This window comes from Taudactylus pleione, unplaced genomic scaffold (assembly GCF_031769625.1).
Source record: "Taudactylus pleione unplaced genomic scaffold, aTauple2 ptg000333l, whole genome shotgun sequence".
Taxonomy (NCBI): Eukaryota; Metazoa; Chordata; class Amphibia; order Anura; family Myobatrachidae; genus Taudactylus; species Taudactylus pleione.
In genome coordinates, this window is record NW_028284734.1 from 6,046,498 (window position 1) to 6,068,865 (window position 22,368).

Consider the following 22,368-nt stretch of genomic DNA (forward strand, 5'->3'; position numbering starts at 1 on the left):
ACATCACATACCCCGAAATCCCGGCCTCGCAGCCCCGGCCGCTCACAATCACCAAGTCACGTTGCCAGAATCAACCCTGCACGCCGCCATCTTCCCTCATCATGACGTACTTCCGGAGAGGTCGCTGTGATTCTACGTCACTGGTCAGCGCAGGATGGATACGGGGTGCTGACCGGTACGAGGCGTCCCTCTGTCTGCGGGGGAGCGGGGCACGCCATAGGCTCACCGGGGACCCGAGGACAGGCGGAGGCTGGAAGCAGCCGGGTCTCTGAGAGTACAGCGGCCCGGAAGCGACGGTCATATTATATAACACTAGGAGACGGCTGTCATTGTCACTGTGTGAGTTACCCTCAATCCCCTGTACATCATTGTCACTGTATATTACACTCATCCTCTATACTGCACCTCTCATCTCCTGTACATCATTGTCACTGTATATTACACTCATCCCCTGTACATCATTGTCACTGTGTGAGTTACCCTCATCCCCTGTACATTATTGTCGCTGTATATTACACTCATCCTCTATACTGCACCTCTCATCTCCTGTACATCATTGTCACTGTATATTACACTCATCCCCTGTACATCATTGTCACTCTATATTACACTCATTCCCTGTACTACACCTTTCATCCCCTGTACATCATTGTCACTCTATATTACACTCATCCCCTATATTGCACCTCTCATCCCCTGTACATCATTGTCACTCTATATTACACTCATCCCTTATACTGTACATCATTGTCACTCTATATTACACTCATCCCCTATACTGCACCTCTCATCCCCTGTACATCATTGTCACTCTATATTACACTCATCCCCTATACTGCACCTCTCATCCCCTGTACATCATTGTCACTCTATATTACACTCATCCCCTGTACTGCACCTCCCATCCCCTGTACATCATTGTCACTCTATATTACACTCATTCCCTGTACATCATTGTCACTGTGTAAGTTACCCTCATCCCCTGTACATTATTGTCGCTGTATATTACACTCATCCTCTATACTACACCTTTCATCCCCTGTACATCATTGTCACTCTATATTACACTCATCCCCTATATTGCACCTCTCATCCCCCTGTACATCATTGTCACTCTATATTACACTCATCCCTTATACTGTACATCATTGTCACTCTATATTACACTCATCCCCTATACTGCACCTCTCATCCCCTGTACATCATTGTCACTCTATATTACACTCATCCCCTATACTGCACCTCTCATCCCCTGTACATCATTGTCACTCTATATTACACTCATCCCCTGTACTGCACCTCCCATCCCCTGTACATCATTGTCACTCTATATTACACTCATCCCCTATGCTGCACCTCTCATCCCCTGCACATCATTGTCACTCTATATTACACTCATCCCCTATGCTGCACCTCTCATCCCCTGCACATCATTGTCACTCTATATTACACTCATCCCCTATGCTGCACCTCTCATCCCCTGCACATCATTGTCACTCTATATTACACTCATCCCCTATGCTGCACCTCTCATCCCCTGCACATCATTGTCACTCTATATTACACTCATCCCCTATGCTGCACCTCTCATCCCCTGCACATCATTGTCACTCTATATTACACTCATCCCCTATGCTGCACCTCTCATCCCCTGCACATCATTGTCACTCTATATTACACTCATCCCCTATGCTGCACCTCTCATCCCCTGCACATCATTGTCACTCTATATTACACTCATCCCCTATGCTGCACCTCTCATCCCCTGCACATCATTGTCACTCTATATTACACTCATCCCCTATGCTGCACCTCTCATCCCCTGCACATCATTGTCACTCTATATTACACTCATCCCCTATGCTGCACCTCTCATCCCCTGCACATCATTGTCACTCTATATTACACTCATCCCCTATGCTGCACCTCTCATCCCCTGCACATCATTGTCACTCTATATTACACTCATCCCCTATGCTGCACCTCTCATCCCCTGCACATCATTGTCACTCTATATTACACTCATCCCCTATGCTGCACCTCTCATCCCCTGCACATCATTGTCACTCTATATTACACTCATCCCCTATGCTGCACCTCTCATCCCCTGTACATCATTGTCACTCTATATTACACTCATCCCCTATGCTGCACCTCTCATCCCCTGTACATCATTGTCACTCTATATTACACTCATCCCCTATGCTGCACCTCTCATCCCCTGTACATCATTGTCACTCTATATTACACTCATCCCCTGTACTGCACCTCTCATCCCCTGTACATCATTGTCACTCTATATTACACTCATCCCCTGTACTGCACCTCTCATCCCCTGTACATCATTGTCACTCTATATTACACTCATCCCCTGTACTGCACCTCTCATCCCCTGTACATCATTGACACTGTATATTACACTCATCCCCTGTACTGTACCTCTCATCCTCTGTATATCATTGACACTGTATATTACACTCATCCCCTGTATATCATTGACACTGTATATTACACTCATCCCCTGTATATCATTGTCACTGTATATTACACTCATCCCCTGTATATCATTGTCACTGTATATTACACTCATCCCCTGTATATCATTGTCACTGTATATTACACTCATCCCCTGTACTGTACCTCTCATCCTCTGTATATCATTGACACTGTATATTATACTTATCCCCTGTACTACACCTCTCATCCCCTGTACATCATTGTCACTGTATATTATACTCATCCCCTATACTGCACCTCTCATCCCCTGTACATCATTGTCACTGTATATTACACTCATCCCCTGTACTGTACCTCTCATCCTCTGTATATCATTGTCACTGCATATTATACTTATCCCCTGTACAGCACCTCTCATCCCCTGTACATCATTGTCACTGTTTATTACACTCATCCCCTGTACTGTACCTCTCATCCTCTGTATATCATTGTCACTGTATATTACACTCATCCCCTGTATTACACCTCTCATTGTATATTACACTGACGCCTCCTACTACACCTCACTGTATATTACTGACACCTACTGTACCTCTCACTGTATATTACACTCACTCCTCACTGCACATTACACTGACTCATAATACACCTCACTGTATATTAAACTGACTCCTCCTATACTTTACTGTATATTACACTGACTCCTCCTACTACATCTCTCCCTGTATATTACACTGACTCCTCCTACACCTCACTGCACATTACACTGACTCCTCTCTGTGTATTACTCTGACTTCTCCTACTACACCTCTAACTGTCTATTACATTGATCCCCTGTACTACATCTCTCCCCTCCTGCACCTCTCACTATATATTACTGGCTCTTCCTACTGCACTTCTTACCGTATATATTACTGGCTCTTCCTACTGCACTTCTTACCGTATATATTACTGACTTTTCCTACTGCTCCTCTCACCGTATATATTACTGGCTCTTCCTACTGCACTTCTTACCGTATATATTACTGGCTCTTCCTGCTGCACCTCTCCCTCCACTATATATTACTGACTCTTCCTACTGCACCTCTCACCGTATATATTACTGACTCTTCCTACTGCACCTCTCACCGTATATATTACTGACTCTTCCTACTGCACCTCTCACCGTATATATTACTGGCTCTTCCTACTGCACTTCTTACCGTATATATTACTGGCTCTTCCTACTGCACTTCTTACCGTATATATTACTGGCTCTTCCTACTGCACCTCTCACCGTATATATTACTGACTCTTCCTACTGCACCTCTCCCTCCACTATATATTACTGACTCTTCCTACTGCACCTCTCACCGTATATATTACTGGCTCTTCCTACTGCACCTCTCACCGTATATATTACTGGCTCTTCCTACTGCACCTCTCACCGTATATATTACTGGCTCTTCCTACTGCACCTCTCACTGTATATATTACTGACTCTTCCTACTGCACCTCTCACCGTATATATTACTGACTTCCTACTGCACCTCTCCCTCCCACTATATATTACTGACTCTTCCTACTGCACCTCTCCCTCCCACTATATATTACAGACTCTTCCTACTGCACCTCTCCCTCCCACTATATATTACTCACTCTTCCTACTGCACCTCTCCCTCCCACTATATATTACTCACTCTTCCTACTGCACCTCTCCCTCCCACTATATATTACTGACTCTTCCTACTGCACCTCTCCCTCCCACTATATATTACTGACTCTTCCTACTGCACCTCTCCCTCCCACTATATATTACTGACTCTTCCTACTGCACCTCTCCCTCCCACTATATATTACTGACTCTTCTTACTGCACCTCTCCCTCCCACTATATATTACTGACTCTTCCTACTGCACCTCTCACCGTATATATTACTGGCTCTTCCTACTGCACCTCTCACCGTATATATTACTGGCTCTTCCTACTGCACCTCTCCCTCCCACTATATATTACTGACTCTTCCTACTGCACCTCTCCTTCCCACTATATATTACTGACTCTTCCTACTGCACCTCTCCCTCCCACTATATATTACTGACTCTTCCTACTGCACCTCTCCCTCCCACTATATATTACTGACTCTTCCTACTGCACCTCTCACCGTATATTACTGACTCTTCCTATTGCTCCTCTCTCGCAGATGCAGCAGGAGGTATCTGTAGGAAATAGACACCTCCTGCAATCCGAATGCATCTTCCGTAAACGCTGCCTCAGAGCGCGATGGTTACTGCTTTGGCCAGGCTGCCAAAGAACAGAACAAATGTGATAAAATCAATAATTGGCTACACTCTAATAGAATAATCCCTCATATATCCATCAGATAGGTAAAAGTATCTAGTTAGTGTATGTAATGTGAGAACAATATAATGGTATCTTGATTTCCCCACACACTGGAGAAAACAACACTGCAGAATACTCATAGGTGTTCCCTTTTGGTGATCACACCACTACACAAAAGTTGAAAACTTACACTGTCTTAAAATTGTAACATCCCAGACGTGGTGCAACATCACTCCCGGTGGATATGTTATGTTTCCATGTGTGGAACGTAAGATTTTTTGTAATTTAAGAACCATTGCCTTATAATTCCGGGTATTTAGCACAGAGCTGAAATAAAGGTGTTATTTATTGTGATGTGTACACATTTGGGCATAAACAGACTTGGAACTATATTGCCTGTCAATACAGACCTCGTCCCCATTCAGGAGGGGATTAGGAGCCAGGGGTAAATAAATGGGATCTGGTGCCCATCAAATGACACCTTGGCTTTGAAATGGAGACGCGTTGATGGATGCAGGAGGTACCATCTTGTGGAACTTATATCACAGAAAGATCTATAAGGACAGCCCATGCACCATCTGGGAATGCAGAATCCCTAGGACTGTCTTATGTACAGAGACTTAGGCACGGTAAAGTTTGGTTACCCTGCTTGCGGGATTTTTAAAGCCTTGTAAGAAAAAATTTCCATTTTTATTTGAAAAAGAATCTGACGTTTGTATACAGAGGCACTGACTTCACTCCCAAGAGAGATCCCAGGAAAAGATACATTTTAGACTTCTTTTCACCCTATAAAAGGGTGAGTGTAACAATTAGTTGCTGTTAGCAAGGACTTTGTATGCAATATTACACTATGTCCTGTTCTTGTTTGTTTACATGTTCCCATTTTAAGACAGTGTAAGTTATTACCAACTCGTGTGTAATGGTGGGAACACCGTAGGAGTTTTCTGTGTAGGTTTATATACTAAGCAGTGGCTCTTATGGTGGATTCTGACTAGGCGACTTGCTTATAGTGACTGGTGCCCAGAACCAAAAGGGCTACCACAGCATTTAGTATCAGAATACCCACTGGTCTATGCCTAGTTGCTCAAGGGTTCTGTATCGCTCTGTCACCCCCTGCAAGTGTGTATGCACGTGCCGAAGCAGGGTCCCATCGGATCGGACAGCTACATCGTTTTGATGTGTAGCCAGCTTTAGTATATGTGTTGAGTGAATATATTTTTTGTGCCTTTTTATGTTATTTTTCTTTTATTACATTATTTCATTATTAGTATGCTCTACCAAACATGCCAAACTCATACATTGCATATGCAGAGTCTGCATCAAGCCATTTTCAGTAATGTGTACTTGTGTTTATGTGAATCCATTGCAGAAGTGGGACTGTACAATCCTATGATGCGGCAGTAACAGACAACGCTGTAAGTGCGTCTCTAATCCACCATGTCCGCCTTGAGCAATCTGGAGGTTTCTGCGGAGCTGTCGGGAGAGGAGTGTGTGGGCAGCATGCCTGACATCAAGGTGGAGCACGTCATAGACTCTAATCCAGATGAAGGTCCTGCTCAGAACGTGGCAATGGGAATGAAGTTCATTTTACCGAACAGATTTGACATGAACGTTTGTTCTCGCTTTGTTAAGTCATTAAATGAAGAAGACAGTAAAAATATCCAAGATCAAGTGAACTCTGACCTGGAAGTTGCTTCTGTTCTATTTAAAGGTTGGTTCACTTGTTTTTATATTTGCCAGATTTTTGTTACAGTTCTTACATTTTTTTCTTATTTAAAATTATGTAGTTTTATTGGTAGCTTTCATTATGAGCGTTTTACTCTTAATCTATCCATATTATTACATAAGCACTATTATTTCAGAGCTGCCCTCCGTAAAGTATTGTTATCTTTTATGTAGCTGCACAAAATTGCATAAGCAGAAAGGTGCCCAAACAGGACAATTACAGACACATTCACAAATTTCTGTAGATTCATAATTACAAACTGAGACTAGAGCTTCCATCCTAGAGATTTATCTCTATTATTACATTTTCTGTTTCTGCTAATGGTTACACTATTTCATCAACAAAAAGGCCTATTGCTTTATTTATATACTAGCTGAAGTACGCCGTGTTTCCCAGGTTTAAATCTTCAAGTTATTAAGTTTTATTATGTGATGTTGTCCAAATCCATCCAGTGGAAGGCCCAGAGCAGGCTCCCTGTGTCAAAGTTCTGCCCGGCGCACTCTGCTGTGAGGTCCAAACGGGAACTCAACAACTCCATTAGGCATCCCAGACTAATTGACACCCCTCTGTGAAGTTTTCATCCAAATCCATCCAGTGGAAGGCTCAGAATAGGCCGCCCGGGTCAAAGTTCTGCCCAACGCAACCGGGTCACAGTTCTGCCCAGCAACGGGAGGTCCAGCCGGGACCTGAATCCCCTAGTATGTTTTCTGGGATCCAATGTTGCCACTCTGAAGTTTTCATTGAAATTATGTGATGTCATCTAAATCCATTCAGTGGAAGGAAGAAGACCAATTGTCACTCCTCTGTGAAATTTTTATCCAAATGCATCCAGTGGAAGGCACAGAACAGACTCCCCGGGTCAAAGTTCTCAACGTATACCAACGGGAGGTCCGACCGGGACACCCTAGTATGTCTCTTGGGATCCAATGTTACCACTCTGAAGTTTTTGTCCAAATCCATCCAATGGAAGGCTTAGAACAGGCTCCCCGGTTCAAAGTTCTGTCCAGTGTAGACTAACGGTAGGTCCGACCAGGACCCTAACCCCCCGAAAACCTGGCCAGGATCCAACTGGACCACCTCATGTTGGTGTCATCCCAAACGGTGCAGGGATGTCCGCATGCATAAACGGACAGACAAACAGACCAATGAATTTTATTTCTAAGATGTGTTCCATATTTTATATATAACCGTAAAGATTGTTGTTGCTACAACATGACAAATACTATGACTTAGGTGCTACATATTCACACTACATACACAACCTCACTATTCATTATCACAGTTTACCCTCACTATAGCCTGATGACTGCAGAAATACACCCCCTACCATCTTACTATTGTTGGCCCTGGCATTCTAGGAATAATATAGGGGGCTCCAGTGAATAATCCAAGTTCCCCTTTATTGTAAATATCAAGAATTTTAGAGTTTACATTTTATCTGTTCAGATCACAGCTTAATACATAGGATAGAGTGAGAGATAGAAGTGTATTTTCCATCACTATTTATACAAAGAGAATATTTTTTTGACTGTACAATTAAATGTTTTTCTTTTCTCCAGCTGAATGCAACATACACACCTCCCCATCTCCAGGCATACAGGTGCGACATGTCTACACCCCATCCACCACCAAGCATTTTTCTCCCATCAAGCAATCAACGACACTCACAAACAAGCACCGAGGCAATGAGATATCAACCACCCCCCTGCTGGTGAATTGTAAGCACCTTTTTTTTTTTTTTTTTTTTTCCATAATATCCTACAATTTACGCTATTCATCAACCTCTGGCGTCTTGTATTGCAATGCGATCCTGCAGTGTATAAGTCATCATATATCTCCATTGGGACAAATGGCTAGGTCAGACTGCAGCTTGTATAAGTGAGCATCACCCTGGAACAGACAATGTGTACTTTTCACTCTCTGTACCTCTGTGACTAATTTCCCAATCCTTATGATGTACTGTGCTTTACAATATAGGTAGCTGTATACAAAATAAAACATCTATATGAATTTCCTGCAATTGCTAAACTCAATCGTGTCTGGAGTAACCTTGCTTTAGTGGTGTAAGTAAGTTTGGTATTTGTCCATGAATATATTGTATTATTGATCAGATCTGGCTAAATAAGTTACAGAACTGTTTCATCACTGATCAGACCTAATTTAGCTGTGACATCCAGTATTGTGGTGGATATTAGGACAAATCTGCAGGAGGCATACGTTACCTCTCTGCATTATCATACACATTTTACTTGTTACACTTACCATGTTGTCTACAAGTTTAGCTGAAAATTGAATTAATGAGCAATACTGCGGGTTAATTGTTAGTATTATACGCAGTGAGTAATTTATTAATTTTACTTCCTAAGTAGAAAATGATAATTTTGTTGGAATACAATGTAGAGCGATGCTCCTAGATCAGGCCTCAGAAGGAGGGGGGAGGACATACCCAGGTATGAGTTTTTGTGGTGGCCCGGGTATGACCGAGAGTCTCAGCCTATGATGAGGACTGGCCACACTCCCACCTTTGCTCATGACCCCTACTACTGGGACACAACCCATCTCTTGGCAACTTTGCTCTTAAGGATGGTAGAAGCTATTTTATTCACATTACAACTGTTTAAAACTAATAATAAACAGTAATAAAGAATTCTTTGCAGGGCAATTTTCAGCGATGTGCGAGAATTACTGTACAGGAACACTGCAGATTTTCCTGCTCACCTTCCTGGGCTGCTACACAGTGATGGCTGTGGCCGGGAAAGCGGTCAGAGTGCCAGCAACTCTCAGCCATCACTCTAATTATAATATAATTGCCTTCATGGAGAGGACCGATGGTGTTCTGTTATACGCTGGGCACTGAAAGTCTCCATATGGCTCACATGTCTGGGTATTATTATTATTATTATTAGCATTTATTTATATGGCGCCACAAGTGTTCCGCAGCGCCTTACAAAGTACAAAAACAAATTGTATACAAGTGACTTACAGAACAATACAATACAGGACATGGATAATATACAGTATATTGCTACATTAGTGACCATATCACCCAGATAAGCAACAGAGCATAAGCAACCAAGTGTTAGGTGCCCTAGTGGTGAGTAAGAAGTAAATTACACTATAGTAAGGAGAAGCACAAGAGGGTAGATGGCCCTGCTCGTGAGAGCTTACATTATCTTTCTATTTAATAACCAAATGTCATTATCCTACAGACAGAGACAACGCTGTTTGTGATGTTCATGGGTTTGCTTTAAACTCTTTAGTAAAATATATGTCTTACTTCCTGTCACAGCCTTGTCCGTCCACCAGTTGGCTGCTCAAGGGGAGATGGTATATTTGGCAAGCCGACTAGAACAAGGTAATACACAATCTACGTTGTGACCATGATAAATAGCATCAATTGGTGTATGTAACCTGTAGTAATAGGTTCAGTGGCTTATGCCAGAAATACAGTTGGCCGGTTAATATCTTGGATCATGACTTTACCAATTCGGATTGAAAGATCTTTGTATAGGAGATTGGCGGTAGCCGTATGAATGAGCCCTAAAGGCAACTGAGAGGGAAAGAGAATGGTATTTGCATACAGTCTTTGAGTAATTGGGACGACATGTTCTCTGATAATTAGCACTCAATTGGCCTGATTGACATGTATGGAAACCCGACAGTTTGCGTACATCTTCAATGGTTACTGATCGGCTCATGCGCAGGATCTGTACTGCTCTTGTACCGATCTGTCTTTGTGAAATCACTTGCAGTGTCTCCTATACTGTGGTCATTTGGGGGTGACAACGTTATCCATTTTGCAAAATGGGGACGTGTTGCCCCTGTTTTGTAGTAGTGCTGAGGCCAGGGTCTGCATCTTCAGGCGCAGAATTCCTAGCCCGAGCAGAAGAGTTCCGGCGGCAATGCTGAATAAGCTTAGGCTTGCTCAGATGGCCGATAGCTGCCGATAGTGATCTGCAATGCCAGCAGTGGGCGTCTTTTGCCTTCAGAAGCGTCCTGCGACATTGGCATTTTTTTTTATTTTGCATTGCTGCTGTGTCCATCTCTGAATCACGCCCTCAGTCCCGTTATCGGTCAGCCTCACAGTTGTGCCTTGTGCTCCAGGCTTCTTAAAAAAATGTTTTTATGCTGTAATGGCTGAAATAATTTTGATTTCCTGTTTTGCACAGAAAATGTGATTAATCTTACAGACGAGGAGGGTTTCACGCCACTTATGTGGGCCGCAGCCCATGGACAGATAGCCGTGGTGGAGTTTCTACTTCAAAATGTACGAAAATGAATGAACCTGACCGTTATTAACACATTTGTATGCATGTACCTTGCATCTACACTGATTACACCATACAGTAAAGTCTGTCAGGGTATATTTATACATAGAAATATGTCTTCTGCTCCAGGGTGCAGACCCCCAAGTCCTTGGCAAAGGACGAGAAAGTGCCCTGTCATTGGCTTGCAGCAAAGGTTACACAGATATAGTCAGAATGCTGGTGGAGTGCGGAGTGGATGTCAATGAATATGACTGGGTAAGATTACAATCCATCTACTTTATCTGTTTATACCGGTATAGACTTATTCATTCATACCATTGCGTGGAATGTATACCTCGCATTCTGCACTGCTCACGGCTTGGTCTCCAGGAAATCTGTCCCAGGTGACCTACAAGGATTTAGTATTTCCCCAGATTTGTTCTGAGCTTTTGTTCCTCTGCCTTTAGCAAATCTCATCTGTGGTGAATTAACATGGAGGTTTGGGGGCATTGGCTCTGTGCAGTAATGGGGGTCAGATCTTTCCTTATTCTAACTCAGTGATACAAGTGTGACTAGACAGGACCTAAAGTGAGCTTGGGAAGGGGAGCGTGTATTCTTAAGAACTGGGGGATTTGTTCCTCCTTTTTTTTAGTGCACTTACTTTCAGCATGGTATGATATATAAAATAACATGGAGGGTTTCAATGGGTAACCGGCACAATACAAGTATGTTGACTTGGGGGATGGGGTTGTTGTAGTTGGGGAATGTGCTCTAGCTCCAAATGCTGACAGATGTCCCCCATTTTTGCCCCCACACCCCTGTCTCTGTTTGTCACTCTCCTCTATCCCTCCTCTTCCACCTCTATGTGTGTGTGTGTGTCTCTTTTATCCCTGTCCTCACCCCCCCCTTTCATCTCTGCCCCCAACTTTTATCTGTCCCCTTCCTTCCCCAGCTCTCTCATCTCTGTCTGAGGGCACTTTGTATTTGCGGTGAGAAAGGGCGGCCGTGAGTGGTGCGCTAGTGAGTATCTGTGTGTGAGGGGGGGTCAGCTCCAGGCTGACCGTGCTGGCTAGGGGAGAGCCTGTAGCTGTGACTAGGGGGCAGTCTGTTAGGGGAATAAGGGAGCATAGTCTCCCTGCAGCTCTTTAATGCGCAGCTGCAAGGCACACAACTTGCAGCATTCCATAATAGATTTAGGGCCCCATTGACAACCATGCTAAAGGGGTTATGTCATCCTTTCTGTACTTAACAAACAGCGGTAATCTAAGATTACCGCTGTTTGTCACCGCATCGATCTCGCCATCGTTAGGCAACCCCCTGGGTGGACTTACGGTTAGGTACCCCAAAGGGAGAGGGAGGGTTAGCGGGTGGAGGGGGGGGAGAAGGGTAGGGTTAGGGTACTTGCATGCTCCGTCGGTTTCTCTTCTGTCTTCTGTCATCTGCATTTCATACCCAACTCGTTCAGAGATAAGTTCTACGAGTGCGAGAGGAAAGGATGAGGGTTAGATGTATGAAAAGTGCGGTGTTGCTGAGGGATTTGTAGGGTAAGGGGTAAATGTACTAAAGTGAGAGCTTTTAGAAGTGAGTTGTAACAGTGATGTTGCCCGTAGCAACCAATCAGATTCTACTTAACATTTAACTAGCACCTTCTACAACATAATAGCTAGAATCTGATTGGTTGCTATGGGCAACATCACTTTTAAAACTTGCTTTCTAATAACACTCACTTTAGTAAATATACCCCTAAGAGTCAGTATTTACAATTTGATTCTGGAGGACGCGAGGAGGAGAGAAAGAAAGATCAAGATCAGTCTTTACTTATTCAAAGTGGATTAAAGTAGGAATTGGCAGCTATGTAGCAGATGTATGTTTGTACTGAGTATGTGCCTTTTTTCTGCCCCTATTACATAATGCTGTCTTATTGTTAGAATGGGGGGACGCCCTTGCTGTATGCCGTGCATGGAAACCACGTAAAATGTGTGAAAATCCTTCTAGGTAAGTGTAACCTTGCGCTAAGATTCTATTGCACTATATCCTATTTTTCAGATCATCTGAAATGTTCAATATTAGGTATTAGAAAGCCATAATCTTATCCCTAACTTCTGCTGCTAAATCTACATTTGTTAAAATAAAGGAGTGACCATTTTGTGTGGCTGTATGAAGAAGCCAGACCTAATTAAATATTAATTCACCAATGATTTCTACATAAGGTTATTGGGTTTAGAAGAAGTCCCATTAAACATTGCTGCATGTTTGTACGGCTGTATGATTAATGGTTTCTTACAATTGGCAGAGAACGGGGCTGATCCAACCATTGAGACAGATTCTGGTTACAACTCCATGGACCTCTCAGTAGCTCTGGGCCACAGGAGTGGTAAGTTATGTACTAAAAGCAAACAACTCTGCGGGTATAGGGCCAAATCCTGTGTACACACAACTGCCAGGCATCATGCTCATTATTGACAGTATCTGCTGAATATGTCAATATTGCTTAAAGGTTATAACGTCACATGCTAAGTCAATACAATAAAATAATTCTATAAATATCCAGTAAGGGCATGTCCTTAATGTATAATAACGGACTTCTGCTTTACAGTTTTATAGAGCAAAACAATGACATTTTACTGATACTATTTATTAAAGAAGTCTGTACATATTGCAGTTGCCATTTCCTCCTGTTCTCTATAAAGACTTATCTGTAAATGAATGTCTACAGCAGCAATTCTCTGTTTTAGGAAATATTTTGGCTAAAGACAATTGCTGTTTTTTACTTCCTTAATCATTCTACCGATCTCTATATTCCCATTAAACGGGACTTTTCCACTTGAACCACATCACTTATTTTGATGGTGTAGCTCTTACAATCAACTTACTTGTTGGTCAATATATTTTAAATGCCTTAGACACATACCAGGTTAAGTTATACCATCTCTTTCCTGTCCCATTAAACCTTATTGTGTTTTGTTTCCCTCTCCTGCAATTTCCACAAATGTTAGCAGCGCTCATTAAGAAGCCTATGTGGATCCTGTAATAACACCTGACTTGCAGGAAGTACCTAATCCTCCCCCCTTAGTGCCTAACCCTAACCCTCCCTCTAGTGCCTAAAACTAACGCTAACCCCAGTACTTACCTCCGGGATGCTGGCGCTGGGATTCTGACAGGTGTCAGGATTCCGGCTTTGGCCTTCTGACCACCAGAATCCCTGCAGTCGGTATTATGAACGCATTCCATTGACACAATGGCTTGTTTAGAAAGTGTAAAATTCTTTGGAGCTCATTAATAAATCAGTGCAGAAGCAGCCTTGGACCTAGCATATGTTGTGATTTGTGCGAGTGCACTTTGCTTTCCACAGACATATGAGCTAGATGGCGGTGGTTGTAGAGGGGCAGAGGTTTACTCCAAACCAGGGGAGTAGTTGGGTGGAGTGACAATGTTCCTGAAGGTGCCCATACACTGTGTGATGCACCGTGTAGGGCGACTGCCTATCCTTCGGCAGACGGATCATGCTGTCATCGCCGGCATATCGTGCGCTCTGCGGGGACCGTACGATATGCCGGCTTCCCCCTCCTTCATCTGAATGGGATCGTACATCCGATCCCAGATCAGATGGTTTTGCAGGAAGACCTGGGGCTGCGATGTACGACCCCGCAGCACGATATCAAGTACGATATCGTGCCCATACACTGCACAATATAGCACCTATATTGTGCCGATCCGTCAGATCGGCACGTATCTCATGCCGTGTATGGGGGCCTTAAGTGTGGAGTTAATGTAGTAGAAGCAACATATAGTTTTACAGAGTGAGATTATAGGAATAAGATAAAGTGGTGGAGATGCAGGTATTGTATTTATGCGCCATAAGCAGTGAGGGACTCTGTGTAGCAAAATGAGTGCGTACCACAGGTCGTGCTGCTGCTGACAGTATGATTTGGCTGTCTGTCCCTCCAGTGCTGCAGACAGCTCTTTGTCAAATTAGTAGAACAGTATAGGAGAAGGAGGAGACACTGACAGGCTCTTTGGATACCCTCCCCCATTGTTTGGTATACAGTGTCACATGCTGCCTTCGCAGAGCTAATCACTGCTCAGTAGGCTCCAGGCTTGTTATCCAAACATGCTATCAGCGGCTGAGCAGCGCAGCAGCAGTGTTTAGGGTAATAGAGAGCCAAATCTTCACCCTGGGGCCGTTGCGGATCAAGGTGATTGCTCACCTTAGCACACCTTTTCAGTTTCCACTCGCCCCCATTGCTGAGCAGTGCAGGTGACCGTGACCCCTTTTTGCCTGATCACTTTTCTGGGCCACAGCAGTATAGTCTCTGTACCCCTCTGCATCCTCCTCCCAGGTTTTGCACCCCATCTCCCTGAGCTCTGCACACCTTATCTGCTGGCCATCCTGTGACCTGACCAGGTCAGTGGCTCCCAGCAGAGGAAGGAGGCAAGTACTGATCCCAATACTGCCTGTCCCTAATTACTGCCCAAACTGCTATATACCCTTACATTCTCCCTGGCCCCACTGTTGAATGCTGTTACCCCCCACTGCCCAAAATGTTTCCTGCCCCCCCAGTAATGCCCCAACTGCTGCTTGCCCTTACCACCCTTACGCCTTTCCTTCCCAAATGATGTCTGCCTCAAGCCCTAGCTCTATTCTAACTGTTGCCTGCCGGTAACCCCCTCTACCCCAACTTTTACCTGCTCCCAGCAATGCCCAAGCTACCACCTGACCCTTCCTCAGTACTGTCCCATTGCTGCCTGCCCCTCTCTCTCCTCCAGATTGTTGGCTATGTGAGATCCAGGCAATATATTTATAAGCATTATCAGTACTGACAATATGAGTGTAACTTACCATGGTGCATGTGTAGGGCATGTGGGGTGGTCTGATGCTACATGGGGAGCTCAAAAGCATAAATTGTGGTGGGACCCATAAACAGTGAAGTAGGACCCCCATTTTTTAAAGTGAAGTGTCCCTGGGACCCATATCATTTTTTGCTCAATGTGATCACTGGGATGGTGTATTTTTAGGGTGTTCCTTGCTATGTGGAGTGGTGCACAGCCAGTTCCACTCCTCAGAAGGACCTCCGTGTCACACCACCTCAGATACTATAATTGGGACTTGTGCGCCTCCATGTGATGCAGAAGGCACAAACTGAGCCATGTAATAAAATATGCTTCAGATACAATAAAGGCATTCCCATGTCCCCTCACTCTAGTGATTCATTTAAGTCATGAATAGTTTGAATTATTGAAGGGTGGAGCTAAGACACCCTCTGTAGATTTTTGGAGGCGTCTCCAGAGAGTGGGTATGCAACTGCGCTGAGTCCCTGATTCAGAGCCGGACGCTCTGACAGAGTTCTCGCTCTGAATCAGGGCCGTCCCTCCTCCTTTTTGGAGCGGCCTCCTGGTCTGAATCAGGCCCTGAGTGAACTATACAGTAACACTGGTCTAAAACCATGGCGGATTACTGTGCACATTAGCCGCTACATACTTAGGGGTTTATTTACTAAGCGTTGGGTTCTAAAACATAGCGCTTAGTATATCATTGCCCAAAATTTAAAAGGGCAGTAATTTTAGTAGCTAAACCCGGCTAGTATACGCATTGTCCTCTTACATTTCGGGCATGTACACGATCAGAAGCACCAGGATTTAGAATCCAACAGGTCGTAAATAAACCCCTTAAACGTTTTCAAAGCTTTCTAGCAATTTATCAACTTCTGCTGATTCTTAACTGCATGCATCCACAAGTAAGTAAAACAAAGAACTAGCAAGGCAGCTACCAATTTATGCCCCTGTGTACTATATTCTTCCAGACTTCTTCAATGGAAATCTGATTCCTCAGATCATCTACCCCAATAATGCATTGTAAATATCCATAGCTCATTATACCAGTAACAACATTAATTCTCTTACAGGAGCAAAATTGTTTAATTTTATTAAGAGAGCAATATTACTTGGTATATTAAAAGGGACAACATTAATTAATTGTTAATTAGTGTAAAAAATGCTTTTAGGACAGGGGCAAAATGTATTATTAAAATGGTACCCACATCATCAAATTATGTTGCCACTGTCCTTAAAAACATTTCCTTACACCAATAAATTATTTTTGTCCCTTTAATATAATTGATAAAATAATATTGCTGTCTTGATAAAATGAAAGATTAATTTAATTTTGTCCCCTTATTCAATACCTAATGATTACCCTCATTTATAAGTGTATTGTGATTCCGTTCCCTATGATTGGCCAGATAGCTTTTTAAAGTCATCCTGGTCATAGGCACCTCATTTCTTTCCTGCCGTTTTCCTGGCAGTTTGTAAAACCGCTGCTTGATAAATTTGGTGGTTACTATTCTTCAGATGTAAAGATATTGGGCCGGTGATGTCTTCTAACTTTGCTGGGTTTTGGCGGTTTCATCATCAGTAGATCTGTGGTCCTGGTATTTAATGGCATGTGTGTGGCTTAATGTTGCACTTCACACTATGCAGAATGTGTTTCCTTTCTTAACACTATCGCAAAATGTATTTCAGAGGGGAGTTCTCTATCATCCCCAACCAATATTTCCCATCTATTTTAATTGCTAGAATGTTTGTTGTCATGTATTTAAGGGCTGGGTACAGGACCCTGGCGGTCAGGGTGCTGGCAGTCAGAATCCCAACCCAAATAGTTAAAGTGTACTAACCCTTCCCACAGCCTAACTCTCCACCCAGAGCCTAACCTTAAACCTAACACCCCCCCAACCCTAATACTTACCTTTGGGATGTCAGCAGTCGGGATTCTGAAGCTGGGATTCCGTCACTGGGATTCTGACTGCTGGAACGCCGACTACACCCCGTATATATCTGCAACAGTACTTCCATAACATATTTTTAAATATAACCAATTTGGTCTCTCTGCTTTTGTTTGAGAAGGTACATTCTAACCTGATTAATTGTAACCTTGCTATATGGAATGTAACCAAGCGTTCCTTATTATGTAAATTACCCCTTACCTATTCATTACATATTATTTGATTTCTGTCTGTAATACTAAGCCCAGTCATGCTCCTTTTTCAGTTGATGTTTAATTGCTTCCGTCACCAGAACTACCACATTCAGTGTCTATCTGAGCAGATACAATCCCCCATAATTAGAACCCAGTTGTGTATTAATATTTTTCTTTCTGTTCACTCTCTTGTACTTTGTAGCATATAATGGGGATATCTATCGACCATCTATGGTTAACCACTGACTGATGGTTTTGCCAGCGATCAATTTATATTTTTTCCCCCTCTTCTTCGAGGAAATGGAACTTAGCTCCATGCTCTTGCATGATTGGCCTGCCCATCAACACTGTAGGGATGACCATCAATGGTTAACCCACCATTGGCCGTTTCTAGCTTAGTATAGTCAATAGGTGGACGGATTTAGAATGTCAGGCACAGGAGCCCGATGTTTTAAATCTGCGCTTCCGTCGGTGACGCAATGCACATGCATCCTGTTGGTTACCGTCACCGAACGTGTATTGGAATTGCATGGAAATCTGTGCAATTTTGTTCGGCAATCCTGGGTGGTGGACTTCATCTAAAGATGCAGTTCCACTGGCACCAGCGGCCATGTACTGTCAGACTTCTGAGCAACCATAGAGCTGCTCTGTAATGTCCAATGGGGTGGATTAGAGCCGCAGCCGGTGGGTGTCTCAGTAGGAAGCACATCGGCTACAGTATTGGCATAAATTCGCAGTAGCATTTGCTACTGCACCTCCGTTACCCTCTGAATCAGGCCCGAAGTCCCTTTTCTGCTTCCCAATCATGTGTCTTATTTAGCCAAATTTCAGTTCTACCTAGATCTCCTCTGACCATTACAAAGCCAGGTCACCAATGTATTTGTAAGGAGCTAGCATTAGTTACCACATACTGTATGTTCTCCCTGCTAGATTTATTTCTAAGCGGCCTCTTATTTCCTGTTCTGAGCTCCATTGTCTTGTGTACTGTTATTTCTTCAACTTCCAGTTTCTGGTTTATAATTCCCTCCTGCCATCGAACCTGCGTTCCCTCTTACACAGCTGAACATTGCCATTTCCATAGTGTGGTGGGGACGTGATGCTTTACAGCTTTTAATGGGCGGTGCGGTGGCGGCCGGTGTTTCTGCTCCGTTACCCGGGAGTGTCCAGCCCAGAGACTGCGTGGACGTACGCAGTCTGAAGGGCTCGCAAGCCGGCCAGCCTGAGTAAGCTTAGGCTCACTCAGCTGGCCGGCCGCCCGCCCAACGCCGTCCACCCTCGCGATCATCAACCACCGATGGTCACGATGGTGATCCCAGCACAGCGACCTCCGTCGCAGTGATTGAACCGTAAATGCAGCAGGGGGTGTCATACACCTACTGCTCCCATTTTCGTGCTTGCAAGGATAGCATTGCAAAGCTGCCTGCGTGCACATATCCCGACTATGCGGATTCCAGCGGTCAGAATCACGGCGCCAGAATCTCGACTCCTGTCAGAATCCCAGCGCCGGTATCCTGAAGGCAAGTAGCAGGGTTACGGGGTGGGTTAGCATCAGGATTAGAGTTAGGCACTAAGGGGAGGGTTAGGGTTAGGCACTAGGGGGGAGGGTTAGGGTTAGGCACTAGGGGGGAGGTTAGGTTTAGGCACTAGGGGGGAGGTTAGGTTCAGGCAACGGGGAGGGGTAGGGTAGGGAGAGGGGGGCGTTAGGATACCGACCGAAAGGTGTCTGTATCCTAACTCTATTGGGATGCTTGCGTCGGGATTCAGACCTCGAGGACCCGCACACTGGCATCCCGTACCATCTCGCACAAATATAATGACTGTAGACAAGTTGTTACAGAAGTGCATACATAGCACTAAACAACATGGCCAAATGGTGGTACTTGTTGTAGGCAATATTATACAGTACATGAGATGCCAGCTACATTATTGGAAAGATACTAGAGCTTTCATTAAAATGTGTCACAGGTAACAAAAATGTATGATCACAGCAGGCTAATAGGGCTAGGCAAAATTACCTTAGCTTAAAGTAAAAATGTACCACTGTCTATTTATCTGCCCTCTGTTCTGTATCGTCACCTCGCACATGAGCACGTTCCTGCATGGCAACTGCTATTATTGTTGTTATTTCTGTCTTTTTGTTTATAGTAACATTACTGTGCAGGTAGTTCTATAAAACAACATGTAAATGAGTAGCGTGGTATAAAGCGGCCATCAGCACACTTTGCACCATTGTACATCTGGGGGGACATTCATTTATATTTGCCTGTTTTCCTTTGCAGTTCAGCAAGTCATCGAGACTCACCTCTTACAGCTTCTTCAAAGTATCAAGGAATAATGGACTCCGGTACATGAAACAGAGGATGCGGATTTGTGCCCATTTGTTCTACACCATTTAATGAAGTCTGAACATAGTCTTTCCACCTGACATAATTATACCCAAACTCTGTCCTCAAGGCACCCTAACAGTCCAGGTTTTTAGGCTATCCATGGCTGAGCACATACGATTAAATTAAATGGACTGAGGTACTAATTAAGTCACCTGTGCCCAAGCATGGTTATCCTTAAAACTTGGACTGTTAGGGTGCCTAGAGGATAGTTTGGGAACCTCTGAGATACAGTATAAATTATAGCCGGATATGTTTATGTATAGTTTGTAGAGATATTTCCACCAGCTGATGTCTACTGTACATAATGTGAGTTGTTGTTTCTGTTCCCTGAATCGGACAAGTGTAAATGCGGGCGCATGCCACGGCTAGGTGCGTGTTGCGCAGTCTGTACATGCACCGTACCATGCACACGCCCAGGGATCAAAAGAGTGGACGGGATTGATCCACCCGCAGACAGAGCTCTCTCTATGTGAAATGGGCGGTAACTGGGTGGTGACCATGTAGAGCATGGAACATATCGGTGTCATGGGCTTGTAGGCCGGCTGCGGATGGGAAAACAGTGGGAAGGTCACCCACCTGCATGATGGTAGATGCATAATTGCATGGATACTCACAATAGCATAAGATGGCAACAGGCTGCTGTGGCCGGATGGAAAATGTGTCCAACTCCGAATCGGGTCCTGTATGCCCCCATCTGATAACACACTCGCTGCATTGTAATGCTGCTCAGTCAGTCACTAGGCTACACAATTCAGCAGCCACCAAGATACATTGTACTGTATGTTTATATATGTCAGTATATAATGACTCTAAAAACTATCACGTTGGCAACACACCATGTGTAATATTCCCACTTTCTAAGTGTGCTTGTATTTATTTTTAAATTGGATGAGTGTTGTGCCCAAAATGATACCAGCTTAGAGGAAGCCCATGAAAAGTGAATGATGTGATGCGACAGAATACCATGATTTGGTTGCACAAGTTTATTAACATGTAGAAACCTTTGTCTGTAGCTTAGTATAAATGTGACCAAGTCTTTCTAAGTTACTAGTATGTATAGTTTTCTTTCCCCATTTAAGACACATTTTAATGTTACCTGTAAGAATTGATGTATTATTTATTTTGTTTTTGCACAAGTTACTTGAAATGTTGGTATTTCAGAGAAATACAATTTTAGTAGTCTGGATATATTTGTGTAATACGTAGACTAGCATTCATAGACTGGTAGAAGACAAACTTATGTCCTGTGACTGTAATAGGGTTATGGTAAGCCATAAGTGTGTGGAATTGTATTGTGTAATGTTAAATGTTTCCATGTTCACTTTCCTCGTTTCCTTTTGTGCAAGTGTATATATGACCACCTATACAATAGTGTATGTATATAGTGTATATGACTTATGTTGACGGTGTGTATGTTTACAGATGGATATGCAATTATAAATAAATTGATCTTGTATTACCCTTTGTTTGTTAATATGCTGCTGAGTCTGTTTTTGCACTTAGAGGTTCTAGAGGGAAATCTACTTTGGCTGTTAGGAGACAAAAGCAACTATACTGAAACAATGCTGACTTACTAGCACTGTTATAAATACTAGTACTATAATGATAATGTTTTATTCATTCCTTCTTAAATAATCACTTTAGACCAGTGGTTCCCAAACTGTCCGCCGTGGCACCCTGGGGTGCCTCGGGACACTTGCAGGGGTGCCTCAGGTTGGTGGTCCAGCACCAAATCAAATTATTTATGGTCAATGTAATGTAAATACTGTATGTGGACAAACAGAAGTGAAAACCTGTTCACCACCACATAACTGAACCTAAGGATGATAGGTAAGCACAATTTACTTCACTTTACTACTGTACTTTATTGTATTTTTTTCTGAATTTCTCAATAACAGACAAACTTAAATTCTGATACTTTAGGGCGCCGTGGTTCAAAAAAGTTTGGGAACCTCTGCTTTAGACCAACGCAAAGCGAAAATAAAAACTATAGTTGGTATTCTTTTTTTATAATTTTAAGTGAAAGCATGAATGTATAGTTAGGTCCATATATATTAATCATAAATAAAATGTTCATTTTTAATGCTTTGTCGGGAATTCTTTGCCAACAATGACTGCGTGAAGTCTGGAACCCATGGACATCACCAAATGCTGGGTTTCCTCCTTTGTTCTGCTTTGCCAGCCCTTTATTTCAGCTGTCTTCAGTTGTATGTTCATGGGTCTTTCTGTTTTTTAGTTTTGTCGTCAGTAAGTGAA

The 22,368-nt window shown here is 43.4% G+C and overlaps 2 protein-coding genes across 3 annotated transcripts in view; one reads left to right on the forward strand and one right to left on the reverse strand.

Moving 5' to 3' along the window:
* The window catches only part of UTP15 (UTP15 small subunit processome component), a 33,094-nt gene extending 32,880 nt beyond the window's left edge, over positions 1 to 214 (reverse strand). The window contains exon 1 of the mRNA XM_088443753.1: positions 12 to 214. The gene's annotated coding sequence lies outside the window, so the exon portion shown is untranslated. The remainder of the gene's footprint in view (positions 1 to 11) is intronic.
* ANKRA2 (ankyrin repeat family A member 2) lies at positions 108 to 21,571 on the forward strand. 2 transcript variants are annotated; one of them, XM_088443757.1, is made up of 9 exons: positions 108 to 175; positions 6,149 to 6,490; positions 8,065 to 8,223; positions 9,795 to 9,860; positions 10,675 to 10,772; positions 10,903 to 11,028; positions 12,681 to 12,747; positions 13,046 to 13,126; positions 20,005 to 21,571. In XM_088443757.1, the coding sequence occupies exons 2-9, from the start codon at positions 6,217 to 6,219 to the stop codon at positions 20,058 to 20,060; spliced, it is 927 nt and encodes a 308-aa protein (XP_088299883.1). In that variant the 5' UTR covers positions 108 to 175; positions 6,149 to 6,216; the 3' UTR covers positions 20,061 to 21,571. The 2 variants fall into 2 exon arrangements, with proteins under 2 accessions (XP_088299883.1, XP_088299882.1); XM_088443756.1 differs by having other exon boundaries at positions 109 to 339.
* The last annotated feature ends 797 nt before the right edge of the window (positions 21,572 to 22,368 follow it).